Source organism: Brachyistius frenatus, unplaced genomic scaffold (genome assembly GCF_029030835.1).
Source record: "Brachyistius frenatus isolate BFR_SWC_R1_liver_20210118 unplaced genomic scaffold, ASM2903083v1 Contig_33, whole genome shotgun sequence".
In the NCBI taxonomy this organism is placed as follows: Eukaryota; Metazoa; Chordata; class Actinopteri; family Embiotocidae; genus Brachyistius; species Brachyistius frenatus.
In genome coordinates, this window is record NW_027210632.1 from 3,753,622 (window position 1) to 3,772,093 (window position 18,472).

Below are 18,472 nucleotides of genomic sequence, written 5' to 3' on the forward strand. Positions count from 1 at the left end.
TTTCCAATCATTAATTAATTGTTTTAAAATTTTTTTTTTTTTTACACGCTATTAGCAACATTGGTTGGAAATCACTGGCTTATCTCATATATTTCCATAACATGTTAAATAGTGAGCTTTAGTGGTGCTGAGCCACGCCAGCTGTTTCAGCCTTACATTTACCAGATATGGGAGTCGGGTACATCTTTTCTCAACATCATCAAGAATGTGAATATTTCCCCCCAAAATATTCAAACTGCTCCTTTAAGAACACGACTCATCTAAACAGGGTCAGTACTTAGGATGCCCCCCCCCCCCCTCTCCAAGTGTGTTCAAAGAAAGATTTTTGTTTTGAGGTCCGGTGTAATTCGCTGTGATTCAGGCTGCCTCCTTAAGAGAATCATCTAGAATTTAAAACGAGATCTGGAGTACTTAGACTCGGCTTTGTAAAAGCCCCTTCACTCTTTCTGTCCTCATCGCGAGACCGGTGAGGTTCAGTTTTTCCAGGAGCACACTTTCCAGCTTGTCACGTTGGCCTCGACTGAATTATAGTAGTTCCCTACGAATACTTTTTTTTCAAAAAAAATAAATAAATAAAAATAAAAATAGACTTCAGGCCAGCCCGCCAAATATAATTGAGTCAGACTGAGCTACAGAAATATCAAAACATTCCATCAGCATGACTTTGTAAAGTTCTGCCTTCGTACAAGTCTGCATGTAGTGTACTAGACTGATTGTGTCATGTTGACGGTCTGAAGGGGGGCTGAGGGGGAGGAGGGGGGGGTGCTGCGTGTTCTTCTGTGCATGTGCGTGTTATTACGAGTCAACGCGGGGTGTGTGTGTGTGTGTGTGTGTGTGTGGGGGGGGTCTGCCTGTTTCACATGGGAAAATAAAAAAAACCGTGGAATAGGTCCCATCTTCCCCCAACCGGTCACAGCAAGCTGCCAAAAGCCGACCGACCCCAGCTGCCTTCCCTTCTCTGCCTCTTTTAAGGACATTTTAATCACTCGGCTGCGGCTGCACTCGGTGCCAAGGCATCCCACCCTCCCCCCACCCCCGACCCCCCCACACACACACACTTCTAGCTTCATCTTCCTCTTCAGTCGGGGGACCGGTCCTCTTGTGTATTTACCACCTATTTTGCCTCATGTTATTCACTTTCTGCACCTCATGTTTGCTGATTTTGCCCGTCTCGCACACACACACACACACACACACACACACACACACACACACACACACACACACACACACACACACACACACACACAAACCAACCCTCCCCACTACAGCGCCACCTGCCTCTCTCATGTTTCCATGGCGTGGAGAATCAGGAAGTCGCCTCGAGACGTGCTCACCGAAGGCCATCGCGCCCCGCTTCGACACCACCCGAGCCGTGAACGTGCTTCTGACCGTGCTTACAAGCGTCCGTCCGACCTCCTCGCAGCCACGCGTAGTCTGCCGACGTTTCGTTTTCTCTTTGACGTACTAATAGTGAACTTCGTATGCCGCGTGAGAGGAATCGATATATGACAGAAAAATTTATTTTTGGTGTTTTTCTTTTTTCTTCTTCTTCTGAACAGTATTTTCTCTGCCTAATAAAAAAATATGTATTCTGGCTAAGCTCTGTTTGTGTTTTCGAGATTTTTTTTTTTTTTTTTTTCATATTTAGGATTTCATATCCGGAGACGCCGAGCGTCAAAACGTTGGAAATCTTTCAACTCCATCTGTCTGGATAACATGACTGAGCAGACTGCGAGTGGGAGGGCTCCGTTGCAGGAGACGGTCTGAACGGCCCACACATCGATTCCCGTAGTCCGGACTATAGCCGAACACCCCTGGACGGTGTTGTGCCCTTCACTGGTACATCCTGCTAAATAAAGGAGTCATATCAGAGCAGAGAAAGCAGATGTTCCCACAGCGCCGCGGGAGGTGTGTTTTTTTGGGGGGTGGTGGTGGTGTTGCCCTTTTGTCTACGACAAAGACACTAGACGGTCAATATTTAGTCTGTCGGAGCAAAACTCAAATCAGATTTAAGTCCGATAGCCCTACGGGGTCGAAGGGAAGTCTCAGGTCTTTTTTTTCAGCAACCAGGAATTAAAGATTCAAAGTGTTTATAAAAAAAACAAAAACGTTTCAACGCCCAACGAGTGATTATTCCAACCCCTGATAAAATGACATTTATTTACAACTAATGTGCAACAGAAAACACCACGCCGGTGAAACGCTGTCAATGAACGGCGTCGGTAAGACGATGCTCGTTCGATTTGTTTTCCGCCCCAAAACATCAGCTCGTTGTCAGCTCGTCGTGATCACAGCGGCGTTACCGAACAAACAGGACGCGCTTTTTCTGCCCAAACCCAGGAGTGCGATCGCAACGCCGACACCGTTTTCCCCGGCGAGGGTGTGTTTGCGGTTCTTTCCACTCCCCGTTTTCACCTGATTAAGTTATGGCGTCGCCGCGACAACACAAACAACTTACAACAAACCTTGTGAGAGAAGAAGAAGAAGACCCCCCCCGCCCCCCACCTCTCCATCACCACCAACTCCCTCCCTTGTTTTGAGTCACTTTCCAGACCACATCCTGCCGACACCTGCGGTAGGAAAGTACCGTCAGCCGAGTCGTACTTTGACTTTCCTCAAATAGTAAAAAGGGCACGTGTTGACTTTGTGAGACCTTTTGAATCCGTCTTGCGTACGGCGGTTATCGTTCAGAGGGCAGATCTGGACTGGAGATTGCAGCAGAGGGCGGGGGAGGGGGGGGGGGGAGGGAGGGGTGGGCATTGAATGACTAATATGAATCTCCTGAAAGCACGCACGTAACGACATACTGTTGCAGTACACGACCCCTCCGGCTCGGTCGCCCCTCTGATTGTATCGACGGCTGGCTAGCGATCGGCGAGGTCGGGCGTTGGAGCGGCACGCCGTGACGACAGCTCCGTGACGACAGCTCCGTGACGACAGCTCCGTGACGACAGCTCCGTGACGACAGCTCCGTGACGACAGCTCCGTGACGACAGCTCCGTGACGACAGCTCCGTGACGACAGCTCCGTGACGACAGCTCCGCGTCGCGCCAGTTACGGTCCGTCTCTGCCTGCTTACAAAATGAACTGCAGCCAAATAAGTTGATGTGTTGATGTGGGCTGAAGCATCGACTTCTGATCCGCTCTTCCTCGCGGACCCTCATCATCATCGCCGCCCGCCCGCCCGCTCCCACGGCAACAAAGTTCACCACAGAAGAACTTATTTACTCTGCCCGCCACCAGAAATAGCTTTTTGTCCTTCATCTCTATCAATAGCCTCTCCATCCCCTCCATCTGGTGAAGCGGCGTACACACACACACACACACACACACACACACACACACACACACACACACACACACACACACACACACACACACACACAGAGAGAGCACCTCCCTGCAGGCTCTGCTATCACAGTGGGAATGACCCACAAGCCTTCACCCCAGAGGGAGGCAGGGATGCTGTGGACGGGGGGTGGTGGTGGTGGGGGGGTGTATTGATGGGACCAGGTCCTTCGCGGTGAGGCAGCATGTTATGCAACAACGCAGCTCCACCGAGCGGGAGAATCTCCAGAGGATTTTCAAATCCAGACAACGGAAACATCTGAGCCGCTGCCTGCAGTGAATCTCAAGAGAAAAAGTAACACGCAGGCCGAAGAAACATTCGATCGTTTTAGGGGCCAAACGAAACTAACGAAGCGTTCACGTCGAGTCGGCGTTGGCATAATTACCGCTGGAGTTCTGTTTTCTCTGAAAGCTACGGCAGGAACGACGGAATCCAACCCGAAGTCTGTGATCAAGGTAATTAAATGCAAATTTAATGGAGGCGTCGCAGCGTAAGAACTTTGAGTGGTCCAAAGAAGATAAATATTCTACCAAACAGGTCTTCATGACCATGAAACTCAGAAGTGGATTCACTTGTACGCTGATCAGCCTTTAAATGCGTCACATAAAAACCAAGTGCTCGCAGAAAAGCTGTGAATAATCAAGCAGCCTGTTAGATTACGATCCTCTGTACGTCTGCTGAGATTAAAACCGCCGGCTACTGAAACTGCCTGTTGTGCTCTTCGTCCAGCAGCGATCCCCCGCCGAGCGTGCGGGGGTGTGTGTGTGTGTGTGTGTGTGTGATGATGATGATGATGAAGAAACGCTGCCAAAATGAAGGCCCGGCGCGGCGCGGAAGAGGCCAGCGTTAATCACCGGTGTCAGTTCCCTCGGAGACGCTGACGTAACGTGACGAAGCCTCACGTCGAGTCCTGGAGGTCCAGCTGTCTGTCCGTCGGGATCAGATCCGCGCTCCCGCTGAGCCGCCGCGACCGAGGAGACAGCGGGACGGAGTTCAGACGGAGGGACTTCAGATGTGAGTCGGCTACCTTCGGGGTAAAGGTTGAGTACAACCACCATCTGTATTTAAAAGCGTTCGTACGAGTGCCTAAACTGTAATACCACTTAATGCCACTAGTAGTCGGCTCAAAAAAACAACAACTCCGGCTCCATAAACTCCCGTTTCGACTTCTGTCAGGAAATACGAAGACAATAAATGTTTTCCACGAGTCATCTCGGTCTTGTTCGCTGAAGTCGCTCCTTCTTATTAGTTTTCTGGCGATCCATCTGAAAAATAATCCCATCATTCAATAGAAAATAAGCTTAAAAAACCGGTGTTTTTTTGGGGGGGGGGGCGTGTCTGTTTGATTGACACGGCTGTGGTGCAGTCAGGTTTCAGCTATCGGTGGGCGGGGCTTAGAGTCCTCGGGATCCCAATCAGCTCGTCCAAATGTGCTCACTCAAATAGCAAAGATGGCGACGGCCAAAATCCGAACTCGCAGCTTCATAACGGACGTTTCACAAACCAACGGGTGACGTCACTGTTGGTTGCCGTTGGTTACAGCCTGGACAGGTCACCTGGCCTATTTATTGACGTGACGTCCTTTATGCAATTCATTTTTATCATCTAGAATCCCATGAAAAATTGTAATTGTCGATTCTAAATCACTGGAGTAAACCCTTAGTTAGGTTATTTTTTTTTTTTTTATCAATAATGTCATTCATATTGTTAACTAAATATTTTTGCATTTTGGACTCCTGGTCGCACAAAACAAACAGTTTAACTGCTTTATCTCATATTTAATCTAACCAAATCACTCAAAACTTGCAACCCTGCACGGCATTCAGAGCAGAAAATATTCCTACAGATGAATATTTTCCACATGCAGCGGCTCCACAGGATCAAAACCGCCATTTAACTTTTGCATATTTGCCTATAAAAGACCAGAGTTGCCAGTAAACACCTATTTTTAGAAGGAGCTCTGTCGGTCGGCCTCCGGCGGCGGGGAGGATCTGGTGGGAACCGCAGACCGGCGTCACTGGTGGTTCCTGCGTTTTCTCACAGGACAACAGAGTCTCCGAGTGCCAACAGTCACGCGTGTTTACAGATCCGACGGTGGCCGGCGGACGGACCGACCGACCGACCGACCGACCCGACACCGAAGGTTGTGGAGGATTCGCGTGCGAGCTTCGGGGAAAAGCCGGACTGTCGCTGCGCGTTCAGCTCACCGAGGAGATTTTCCTCAGTTTGAACAAACATGTCGGTTTGCAGATTTAAGCTTTCCAGACATCAGAAAAGCCCCGTCAGAGTTGGACCAAATCTTTTCTAATTCCTTCCATATTCAGTCCATTAACGTTGAAGAGACGATGTTATTTTATGAACTTGTGGCAGTTTAGTGAGTCAAAAGAGGTTAAACCATAAAACTGATGTTTAGCATCCTAATTTGAACATGTTTATAAAGTGTTGGTGATACTAAGCGAGCGATGGAGCCTCCGTTCAGCGCGTCGAGGCGCCCGGAGGAAGTGTCAGCTTCTATAGACGAGGTCGTCGTGACGGGTTTATTTGTGACTACAATGTCTCGTGGCGGTGCTCTTTTATAGACATTATACCGGCCTATATGTCCACGTCTCATCCTTTTTAACCAGCGGCCTCCTCAACAAAGCTACAACTCACATTTAAAGTAAAAAATAATTAATTACTGAATAAATGATCCCCTTATTTATCCCTGTTCGGGTTTAACGAAGTGGTGGTTTTTTTTTACAAAATAAAACGTTCATGAAAAAAAAATTTAAGATAAAAAAAAAAGAGCCTGTTGGTTTAAAAAAAAAAAAGCGGTCCAACATGGTGAAAAATCATTACAAATAACTTAATTAAAAAAATAATATATTTTTAAATACTTTTTACGATGACCTGCTGCTCATTTAGTGGAGAAAGAATATTTGTCTTTACTTTATCCTTTAACTAGCTGCACCTGAAGCTCTCTTTCACGACCGCACCTTTAAAATGTGTTTTAATTCCTTTTTTTTTAATTTTTTTTTATCAGTGTGTTATCTTGTGTTTAATTTGATCTATTTTTTATGCATTTTCAAATGTTTTTCTGTGTCTTTGTGTTTTTCTGTGAAGCACCTTGAGCTGCATTTCTTGTATGGAAGGAGCTATACAAATAAAGTGTCTTGTTAATGTTAAATAAATAGTGAAGTAGAAATATGTAAATCGAAAAATGCATTAAAATAAAGAAATATTTACAAAATGAACTCATAAAATACAATCAAATGTATGAAATCAAATGTGTAAAAAAAAATAAAAAAATAGGGGGATTACGGTCTAGTGGCTACCAAATAATCAAACTGTTTTGGCAATCTAGACTTGAACATTTACTCCATAAATACTCCAGATGCACCGCAAGGCTGCAATTTTCTCCCTGAAATGAGTTGAGTTTGTGGTATGAAAACCGTCAGGAGGCCTGAAGACGACGCTGCTGCCGGGACCCACGCTGCGTAACAACAAAACTCCCACAGGCTCAATCCCCCAGCGGCCCGACGACCAGATGGCAAATGTCTCTGCTATAAAAGGGCAAAGTGGGCTTCATTTACAGTCGGTATTTGAAGCAACGAGGCTAAAATAGCTGCAGATAAATTCATATACACACAGAAGGTCGGAGAGATCGACGACAGGGCCGGCACCCTCTCGTTGGTCACGTCACCGGGTCGGATGTCGGAGCAGAGGTCAGAGTCGCGCAGGATTCATCACTGGAAACCACCGAGGACTTCACATGCTGACATTTTCTCTGGGAAACAAGGAGACGGCTGCTCGGTCCGAAACCGGCCGATCCTAAAAACCCGCGTGTATCTTGACAGGATCTATAAGAGCACACAACACAACACGTCGGCCGCGACCGGGCCGGACCGTGAATGGTCCTGAATGTGGATCGGCTCGAGCTCAGCCTGCAAGAATGCGCCGCGCTTATAAGGACAAGCTGTAGCCGCACAGAGGACGTGTTGACGTTGTGATTACGATCATCTCTGAGGTTAATAAGGACTCAAACAGCGACCGCCCACAGAACATTTAGGAAACTACAGACTCGTATAAGAACGGACGTATAGTCCAGCACCAGTGCAACACCACTGACGGCCACTAGGGGGCCGGCTCTTAAATTTTTTTTTTTTTTTTTTAAAAACCTCCTCCAATAGACTCCCATTCAACTTCTCTCATGAAATACAATAGTCAGTAAATGTTTTCCACAAGTCATTATGATGTAATTTAATAAAGACTGAACATTATTACATAATCGTTTATTTTATAAAGCTTTCGGTCATTTTTGAGGCAGTGAATCGATATGTCGAGCAGACCGACTGACTGGCCAACACGGTCATAAATTACATATTTACGTCATAAAATATCACGACTTGGCATTCGTGTATTCCGGCACGCAACTTCACTTCCATCCAACACCTTCGAGTTCAACTACAGACCTCGCTAATGTTCAGATCTCTGCAGGCGGGTTGCGGTCTAGTAAAACACGCAGAGATGACGATGACGCCTCTAATGTTGTCGTGAAATATCCAATAATCGCATAAAAGCTTCATATTTAAGAGTCAATGCAAAAAAAAAAAAAAAAAAAACAACCAAAGGCAAACCATCTGATCTGATCTCAGCGTGTCTCTAAAGGGCAGCAGCTTGGGAGAGATGAGAGGCTGGCACGCGCACACACACACACACACACACACACACACACACACACACACACACACACACACACACACACACACACACACACACACACACACACTTCTCATTTATATTGCATGAACACGACGGAGTCAGCCAACATAGGTGGTTATAGGTCCCGTGGGGAGCAGTGGGTGATCATCATCATCATCATCATCACCCCCCCCCCCACACACACACACACCTCCCTCCCCCACACTCGAGTCCCTCCACCCGTCATTCCCCTACAGGCTGCTCGGCAGACAAACAATACCGCCGTCTCCGCTGCCATGCAAATCTGATTATGTAACAAACGTTGCATTATGTAATATCTGTCGCTCTGTATATCTTCGAGACGCTGACACTTGGAAAAAAAAAAAGAAGAAAAAAAAATGTCTGCGGGAGTGCTGCAAGTACATGAAAGATTGAAGAAGGGGTGTGTGTGTGTGTGTGTGTGTGTGTGATCCTCCTCACTTCACACGTTCACACACTAACCGGTGGAAAGAAAAAAAAACACACACACACACACACTGCAGGTTGTGTCTGAACCAGAAACCTGAACCCGACACACAATAAGAGCAGCAGCAGCATCGACATGTGATGCAGGACAGGTCCGTGTTTATTTAAAAGAGAGTATTTACAGTCCAGGCGGTGGGAGGGTAAAGAGAGAGAGAGATGGAGGGGTGGGGGGTGTTGTGTGTCACCGTGTTACGTCTGTGCATCCTCGTAGAGAAGGTTTGCCACTAGCGATCGGACCGCAGCCGAATCCTCAGCATCTGCATGAGGCAAAAAAAAAAAAAAGTAAGTAAGTAAGTGTCAACACAGAGAGGTCAAAGGTCGGATGCTCCATCCGCCTAACCGTAAAGATTTCCGTATTATTGAAATTGAAATGATTAAAATGACGGAACCGTGAAATGATCTACACCCGACCGACGGGACGGGACGTCACCCTGCAAAAGCAGATCTATATTTCTGTTATTAAACTTCTCCATGTGATGCCGGTCAACAAAATATTTAACATACGTTTTTGTGTTTTACTTTTGAGTCTTCAGTGTTAATGCAGTTTTCAGGAATCAGGAAATGCTCTTCAGTATCACATTTTTCTAAATGTGATGATGAAGTTTGATGGCGCAGCACTGTTTGATTAAGTGTATTTAACAAACCATATAAAGAAAAATAAGGTAAAACTTACTTTACGATTTTTAAAAAAAATTTTTTAACAGCTCCTAAAAGGCTTTTTAGGGTCGAAATGGACTTTTTACAAATCTGAGCTGTTTCTCAGTTTTGCGTGATTACTTATTGAAACTTGTTATTTTGAAGAACGGTGCACGATGCAAACGTAGACGTCCACACAAACATTGTTTATTTGCCGCTAAACTGTTTTGTTTTTTTCCCCCTTTGGGATAAAAGTCCAACAGGAAGCGCGCAAAACTGACTCAAGTTGTGCTGTGCGAGAAGAAGCTGCGCGAACACGTCATCTCACCGTTATTAAATCACCGTCTCGTCAGATTGAGTTTCGGCCGAGCGTTTCTCTGAGCTTCCATAAACAAGCGGAGGGAGGAACACAGCGGACCGGGACTGTAATCGGAGGAGCGGGAAGCGAATGCTCCCACCGACCGCCATCATCGTTTTCAACGCGCAATCACGAGGCTCCGGCCGGTCGGCGCGAGTCGGGCTAATCGTGTGCGTTTGTGCGTCATCATTTTTCTCCTAATTTAATCTCCCGCCGGCGGAAACACGACTTAAAAAAAAAAAAAAAACACACAAAAAAAAAAACCACGGCGAGATTAATGTTTCGACCGCGAGAGGCCGTTCATGAAAAGGAAACGACAGGAAGTGAGCGGTGATTAACTGACTGAACGGTTTTCTGATGAGGAGAGGAGGAGCGGAAAGATAAAGACGTAAAGCGGTTAAAAGCGGGAATTATATTAACATTTAAAGGCTGTAAATAAAATGAGAATATTGACTCTCTCTCGTGTCCGTTAGATAAAATAGATTCTTTCCCGTCATTGCATGTAAATACAAACCGACATTTTGTTCGGCAGCAGTCCCATCAACAGCATTAAAATAGATCAAATATATGAATATAATAAGAAGATGCAGCCTAAACTGTCTTTACTTTGTCCCGACTGATCGTCTACAACAAAAAAAGACGTTGAGTTTATTATCATGGAGGATTGTAGCAACCAGAAAATATTCACAAGTATGAAACTGGATTTAAAGATGTCCTTGCATTTTTTTTTATTAAAAAAAAAAAAAAGAAAAAAAAAAAGGCTCAAAGCGATAAATTGATTATCAAAATAATTGGCGATTAAGATTCTGTCGATCGACTCGTCGATTAATCGTAACAGTTGCAGCTCTACCGTCAGACAGCTTTGATGTGACGGCGAAAAGGCTTCGCGGAGATGAAACGGACGATCTTCACGGACGCCCGCAGTTCAAACTCGGTGAACGATAAACCGTCGATCTGAAGCCGGAACAACAAAGTGTGTTATTTCATCGGACGCTCGCACGCACCGCCGCAGTAAGCGTTGGTAATTACCGGCCCGTCGATGCAGCTTGAAGGTACCGCCGAGGCGACTCTTCCCTCGGCTAAACGTCTTCAGATTTAACGAACAGGTTAAAAAAATAAAAATAAAAAAAAAACCCGTATTGATCTTCTTATCGAACTCTCCGCTTCGAGGCCAACAAGTGCATTTCTCAACGTGTCAAACGGCTCCTTCGAGGAGAGACCAGACAATAAAACGATAACTGACTCGCCGGCCACGCGGGATCTTGTTAGCAGTAAAACTGCGTCGTGTGGAGATGATTGCTCTCCTCCTTCCTCATCAGTATTCAGCTCAGAGTCACAACAGGACGGCGGGAAAAAGACAAACACTCACAGTCGGGTTTTTTTTTTTTTTTTTATTTTATTCGACGACAGGCTCTAAATCGGACCCGAATCCACTTCCGGATTACCGAGCCGAGCTGTTTGGTGTACTCACCGACTCCCAGCGGCTTCAGGCGGCTTTTGAACTCGGGTTTCTCCTCCAGCACTCGCAGCAGGTTGGTGGACTCCATGCGCTCCAGCTCCACCTTCCAGTAGACGTAGATTTTGTGATTGAAGCTGACGTACACCAGGCAGGGGCTGTTCTTACCCTCCTTACATGTGTACTGACCTGCGGCAACAAACAAACACAAATGAGAAGATTTTTATTTATTTATTAAAAAAAAAATCAAACCCAAACCAAATCTAATCTGTCTTGATGTGACGTGGACGCACCGACTTGGTTTTTTTTGGTGTTTTTTTTTACCCTCACTGGACACAAACAAAACTCTCTTGTCCCTTCCTCTGATCCACCGACCGGCTGCACACATCACATCAGCTCCCTCACATACACTGAGAGGTGTCCAAACACTGCAGGAGAGATTTGACAGGAGGCTTGGAGAAAGACGGAGGAGGAAGAGGAAGAAGAGATGAAGGCCAATGTTGCCACCTAGTGGTGCGGCCTTGAAACTCCACCCACGTGTTTACTGACTGAGCAGAATGAAATCAGGTCACAATTCAACACTAGTGGAAGAAACCTGAATAATAAAAAAAAAAGATTAAACTTGAAGCATTTCTAAGCTTTTTCTGAGGCAATAACCTTGAACACTCCCATATAAATGACACGCGTATATATGTCTGTTTTTGTTTGTTTGTTTTTCAATTTTTTTTACATTTGCGTCTTCTTCCTGAGATGATGTGTGTTTATTGTAAAAGAAAACAATAACAACAACTCCACCAGCTTTTTTTTTACGTTGTCCGTCGGCTGTTCGGTGAGAACGTCTTAATGAGAGCAGTGAGGTTGAAATGAAACGACGGAGCTGGAAGTCACTCTGAAGCTGCTTAAAGTCGAGGCGAGCAGCAGATTCAGGCGAATCATCTCTAATCTCTGAGAGCGAGAAGATCCGTCCAGATCATTCAAATAATTTGGGGATATTAACGAAGTCTCTCACCGGCACAGAAGGCGTTGACGTTCTCGTCGAACTGGAAACGCACCACGGTCCGATTGTGGTCGATGATGTAGGTTTGACCGTCCCAAGCGCACGCCACCACCTCCTCCCTGCCGTCGCCCTGGAAACGAGCACACACATTCAATCAGTCAGTTAACAAAACATTACAACAAACATCTTTATTTGGACCTATTTGAATGATAATTTCCCTTTTTCAAGCTTCTAAAATATGAAGATTTGGCCACATTTCTCTGTTGAACACATTTTTACAGTAAAATGTTTCTTTTACTGAATTTTAGACTCAACTGTTTTCCATAAAAATAGATAATCGACTCTGTAGCCGGACGTCTCTGCTGTTTAGTTAAGACTTATAATTAAAAAGCGTTTTGATTAACAGCATATATATATATATATATATAAAAAAGAAAAAGAAATGCGTTTTTACTGAGTGGGAATGAAGAATGAAAACAAGGTTTTCAAGCCGTCATGAACACAAACGCAGAAACTCACAGTGACATCGAGCTTCTGCAGGGCGAACAGCTGATGATCCACCTGAACCGACCACAGCAGCTGCTCCGAGCTGTCCATCAGCTTCAGGGTCCCTTCGGCACACAAAACACATGGAAACTTTCAAAGATAAATTAAGAAAACAAAGACTAAATCGACAAATTACGAGAAACGCTAAGAAAAATCTCCTTCTGACAAACTCACAGAGGTTTTTGATTTTCACAAATAAAATCCTTTGAGTGGAAAGTTTTTGTGTTCATGTTTTTTTTGTTTTAATCAGCATGTAAAGAGCCACCAGGTCGGTCACAGTTATTACATCATCACCTGACTGCAGCGATTTCAGCTGATCGCCATCATTTTGAAAACAAATTTGAACCGTTTCCATTCATCTGATAAAACTGACAGAAAATGTTCAGGTTGCCATCAATATTTCCACCATATGAGGTTTGACTCTTTTGATGACGTCATCTCGCCGTTCTTCCTTCTTCTTCTGTGGTTTAGTGCATTATTGTACACTATAAGCTTTGTATATTAAACTTGGTATTTATGTCATATATGTCCTTTGTAATTTGTTTCCAAAGCCTTAAATACAAAATAAAAGGGTCATTTTTATTTATGTTCTGATGTTCAAAGCCAATACATGGGCCTTCTACATAAAGTCCACTATTAAACTACGATGAGGCTTTTATGGTAATTGCGGAATAAAATGAATAGAAAAAGATCATTAAATTGTTAATCGCAGTTATTTTTATGAAAATGAATTGTCAGCCAAAATTTCCTGATCGTGACAACAATGAAAATCCACAAAGTTCTCATGAGAAACCAAAACGGTTCCAATAAAAAGGTGCAGTAGAATAAATTTAACATTGAATTCAGTCCAAACTGTGAAAATAAGGTGAAAAAAACCAACAAAAAACAGCGTTTAAGGTTAATTATGACATCGTTACGACAAATACCTCCTGAACTGATGCTGAAACAGAGCCAGGAATAATTTCTCTGTATTCTATGAGAGGCAGAAAAGTTTTGGTCTGACAGTTTTCAGTGATGATAATCCTACTGGATCCTCTCTTCTTTAAATATTGATGAAGTCTCCAGCTGCTCGGTTATCTGCTGCCGGCAGGAGGATCTTCGACGTCGGCTGACAGACGCCTACGTACGCTGGAGGATTTACTAACCCGCCTCTCCTCCTTAATACCCGATCAATACCTCTCTGACAACAGCTGAAGCACCAACTAAACACCGGAACGATTTACTTTTAACGGTCCACAAACATTTAGAAAGAATTTCTAAATGATTTAAAGATGTTTCAGTCTATTTCATTCAGCTACTCTTCATCCTTTTATTCACTCCTTTATCGTGATTCTGACTTGTTTATGTTGTTGTCATCTACGCTACTTTAATTATTATTATTTTTATTTTATTTCAATCTTATTTCTGTACCATTTCTCTGTAATTTTGAAAACATTTAAGGGATTTATCAAGAAGATAAATCATTTAAAGATGCTTTCTGTGAAGAATCGTATTGATTTATTTCAACTTACCGTCCAAAGTGCAGAGAGCAAACAGTCCGCATTTAGAAGACTCTTCTTTTGAACCTGTTGGAAAACAGATTTTCTATTAAAATGTATTCAAATAAACACTTTGCGTCTATATGTTTAATTCCAGGCTGGGATATTTACCAATTTATAATGCAATTTAATATCTTTTTCACTCTTATACTGATCAAAGAATGACGGAAAATCAGCAGGAAGAATAATGCCAACTGGTATTTATATAAGTACAGGAATTTATTCACATTGTTGATGAGTAGATTAAAAATATATCAGTGTTAAACATGTAATATTTACAGAGTTGGTTTCAGGACGATTGTGTGTCGCACACGTCTCACTCGTAGATTACAGATTTGCCTCTCAGAAGGTCAAAACATCACAGAAATGACAGCTGAGATTTGTGTTTACAGCAAGCAGAAAAAAATAACACACACAAAGACCTTCAAGATGGAACTGAATTCACCGATTTAAAAATACTTTTTAAGACCTGCGGACACCGAAAGATCCACATAATCACTCGTTTTCTACCTTTGCTGATGCTGCCGATGAGATGAGTGGAGACGTTCTTGTTGTGGATCCGCCCGGTGGTCAGATGGAGAACTACGTCTCTCGAGGGCCCCTCGCTGCGAGCAAAGACACCAAAAGCGTGACGTTAACGTGACCAGTGAGCCGACGCGTCGCTGACAACACCAGGACGTGGGGTTACCTCCCCGGCGTTGCAGGGGCGTCGTCCCCGGATCCAGAGGAGTCCTGTTGGGTCCAGGAGCAGAGCAGGATGGCGTAGCCGCAGCCCGGCTGGGACACCATCAGCTCCGGTAAACCCTCCGGACCCGGGTTCACCGAGAGACTGTCCACCTGCAAGCACAGATGACATCATCATGGAGCTGTTCAGTTTTATGAGATTCAGTCTGTGGGACAAAATCTCAGTCCCACAGACTTAACTGTTATTTTAAATGTAGTTGTGATTTTAATTGTGACTTTAACTTTGGTCATAATTTTTATTGTAATTTTAACTATTATTTTAACTGGTTGTGATTTTAATTGTGACTTGTGAATTGTAACTGTTCAAAATCATGCTGCTTGTAGGCCGTTTTCTTTTTCTTTTTTTTTTTTTATTGTGAAGCACTTTGTGATTTTATATCTGTGAAAAGTGCTTGATAAACTTGACATGACAAATTAAATTATGGCTTCTTCTGCACAATTAATAACGAACTCCAAAATGAATCATCATTGTGAGGAACTAACCCGTTGACTGAAACTCCACCTGAACCCGCCGTGCTCACCTGACCCTCCAGGAGCCATTTCTTCAGCAGAACCAGATGACCAGAACTCCCGTCCGAACCGTCAGACGGCTCCTCCCAACGGAAAGCTCGCACCACCCGGTCGGTGTAGCCCACCACCAGCTCGCAGCGCCCGTCTCCATCTGCACACAAACACGTGTAGTTCCACTTAAAAACAAACAACAACACTTTAAACACATTTAGATCAGAAGAGAGTGAAGGCCAGGCAGGTTTACTCGTAGAGCACATTTCAACAACAAGGCAATTCAAAGTGCTTCACGTAAAACCATTAAAAAGCATCAAAGCATCAGGCAAAAGAAAAGACATTGGAGTGATTCAAATATTTTTTTTAAAAAGTCACTAAAACAAGCTAAAAAAAAAAAAAGGATAAAAGTCACAGTGCAGTTTAAGACACCCTCAACGTGAAGCCTGAATTTACCGATGTCACTGATGAGGATGACTTTGGTGTTGGCGGGGATGTGTTGGGTGAAGAAGGGCTTCGGGTCGTCGGACGACAGGAACTCGTATTGGCTGGACGAGTCCGATTTGCTGGAGCCGGCGACGGCCGTCAGATCGAAGAGGTGAAACCATCCTTCTGCTCCCACGGCGACCACGAAGTTCTGACAAGACGGGAGGAAAACACGGCGAGTCACGTCTCAGCGCTTCATGACACTCGGCTGCCTCCCGCTCGTCTTTCCTTACCCTTCCCTTGTTGCAGACGTCTCCCACGGCGACGCAGGTCAGCTGGAAAACAAACACACGCATAATAAAAACAAAAAACACGACTCATCACGCGAGCAAGAGATCAAACTCACTCGTTGAACTTTTCAGGTTCGCGTACTGACCGTGCCCACACAGGTTCTGGTGATCCAGGGTTTGGGGTCGTCGTTCTTGTACACAAGCAGCTTTCCACTCGTGTCTCCAACGACCAGCTCGTTCAGCTGACAAGAGAACAGAGAGACAAACAGTACGAGTAAATAACCCGCGATGTTGATTTCTGATTCCTCATTTTCTCCTGTCATTGATAAAAATAATAAAAAAGATGATTTGTGGACGAGAAGCTTAAAAAAAAAAAAAAAAAAAAAAAGTAGTTTCAAGTAGTATCAGGGTGAGAAGAGACAATTACAATCAAAAATCAAATAATGCTCTTAAACTTTAAGTCTCTATTAGATATACTCTGAAAACCAGCCAGTTATTTTCTCTGTTAATTAATCCATCAAAATAAGACATTAAGTTAATGACATGAGACAAGATACCAACAATAAAAAGAAGAAGAGATGATTCCCTGTTTTCAGGTGTTAGAAGTCTTGTTATCAAATGAGAAGTTCTGGATTAAATGTTCAGTAAAATGAAACGTAGATCAACATTTGGTTTAACTTCATTACCGAGTCGTTGTCTGCGTCTCCCAGACAGATAGCGTGAGGAAACAGAGTTCCTGAGAAATCCAGGCTGACCCTCTGGACGTAGTTCAGAGACCGCATTATAACCTACCGGTGTTAAACGTCTTTCAAAGCCGCCGAGTTACTTCATTCATCCGGTTAAACTTAAACTTCCTTCATTACGAGAAGTTAGCTAATTGACAGCGAGCTTAGCCACCGTTAGCTCTTCAAAAGCTAAAAGCGCTCGAATTAACCGCAACTAGGCGCAAACTGCATGATATAATAAATACGCGTCTTAATTATAGAACTGCTTTTTAAAAAAAACACGTCTTTTTCCTCGTTGCTTTAAAACCCGTAAACGTTTATTTTACGGCTAAATCGCTGCTAAATCAGTTGGCACGCGCGCCTCCTTCAAGTAAACAAAACCATGTGACGTACAAACTACGGAAGCGCAGCAGAGACAAAATACCTGCGCCGCAAACCATACCACGGACGTTAACGGTTTTCTTTCGCTTTTTTTTAATTTTCAGTAATACCCATATATGTTTCTAATTTTATCACTGTGAATATAAATAACATATATATATATATATATTTTAAAATGCTATATTACAACTATGACAAGATAACGTTGCATTGGCACTACTACATGTGGGTGAACTACTGACGTCTAGCGGTCAGGGAGCGTAAGTGCACCCAAAACACATATTTTCCTGCCATCAACCCGAAAAAGAGAGATCAGATCCCCTCATTGTTGATAATCCATGAGGAATCGCTTTTTGTCTCAAATAACCGGGAGAACAAAATAAAAATAAAATCTGTTTCAAAGTTCTCCATGGATGAAATTTAAAAAAAAAACCTATATTTACAGCGATAAAAAAAAATGCCATTGCTTTGTATTTGCTGTTTTTATATATATGTTGTTTTTATGATGTCTGCAGCTCAGAATAAAGTTTCACATTCACAAAAGTCTATTTTATAACAGAAAAGCTGCATTTAAACGTGCTATAAATGAGATTTAACCGTATATTCAAACTATTTTACATTCTTCCAACCTCAAAAGCCATATAATGCAGACTATGTATATTATAGTATAATTGTCTAAACTGCTGAATTTGATTTTCTTCTTTTATGTTTTACTCACCCTTTTAACCCTGTTATAACCTCCACTGATACTGGTTGTTTGTGTACAGTTTTTAAAAATAGGGGAACAGTTTTACGATACTAAAATAAATGCCACAGTTGTCCTCTAGAGGGCGGTGTTCAATTACAACTTTTCCTGTCAGGCAAAAAAACAACACAAACAGGATGGGGGAAGTCAGTGTGAAAACAAACATCACAGAAAAGGCAGAAGTCCATTACAGAAAAAGTTATTTTCAACTTTATTATATTTTCTACTGTCTATCTCCCTTCTTCTCTATAAATGATATTAAAAACTACCAATAGCCTGGTCCTAAAAAGGGTCAACTGTTGTCCTTTCAGTTTATATAATAAACCTTAAGGAATTTCTAAAATTTCAATCTGTTTTGCCTTTCAAGCTTTTTTCACATTCAGCGTGTGTTTTTGTGTTAAAAGAAAAGCACTGTGAGAAAAACAGTTTTTAATGACAAACAAATTGGAAGATAATCCGTTTCATCACACAAATTAGTTTGGGCTCTTACAAGTTTATTTGTTTTATTATCTCCCCCCTCCCCCACAGCAAACCCCTGTCCCCCCCCCTCCTCCCTCCCCCCAAAAAGAAAA

General features: G+C 43.4%; 1 protein-coding gene across 2 annotated transcripts; it reads right to left on the reverse strand.

The window, feature by feature from the left end:
* Positions 1-8,634: 8,634 nt before the first annotated feature.
* itfg2 (integrin alpha FG-GAP repeat containing 2) lies at positions 8,635-17,149 on the reverse strand. 2 transcript variants are annotated; one of them, XM_069700426.1, is made up of 12 exons: positions 16,736-17,149; positions 16,196-16,291; positions 16,053-16,094; positions 15,790-15,970; positions 15,354-15,493; positions 14,777-14,925; positions 14,599-14,693; positions 14,062-14,115; positions 12,524-12,615; positions 12,017-12,134; positions 11,023-11,196; positions 8,635-8,814 (listed from the first exon to the last, which is right to left on the reverse strand). In XM_069700426.1, the coding sequence occupies exons 1-12, from the start codon at positions 16,829-16,831 to the stop codon at positions 8,747-8,749; spliced, it is 1,305 nt and encodes a 434-aa protein (XP_069556527.1). In that variant the 5' UTR covers positions 16,832-17,149; the 3' UTR covers positions 8,635-8,746. The 2 variants fall into 2 exon arrangements, with proteins under 2 accessions (XP_069556527.1, XP_069556528.1); XM_069700427.1 differs by lacking the exons at positions 8,635-8,814; positions 11,023-11,196 and adding an exon at positions 11,203-11,435.
* Positions 17,150-18,472: the final 1,323 nt, after the last annotated feature.

Excerpts from the sequence above, each read along its gene's own strand:
- itfg2 (XM_069700426.1), bottom strand. The coding sequence starts at position 16,831 with ATGCGGTCTCTGAACTACGTCCAGAGGGTCAGCCTGGATTTCTCAGGA. Across the intron at positions 14,694-14,776 it reads GCCCCTGCAACGCCGGGGAG|CGAGGGGCCCTCGAGAGACG; the intron begins GTAACCCCACGT and ends CTTTGCTCGCAG. Across the intron at positions 11,197-12,016 it reads CGTCAACGCCTTCTGTGCCG|GTCAGTACACATGTAAGGAG; the intron begins GTGAGAGACTTC and ends TTGTTGCCGCAG.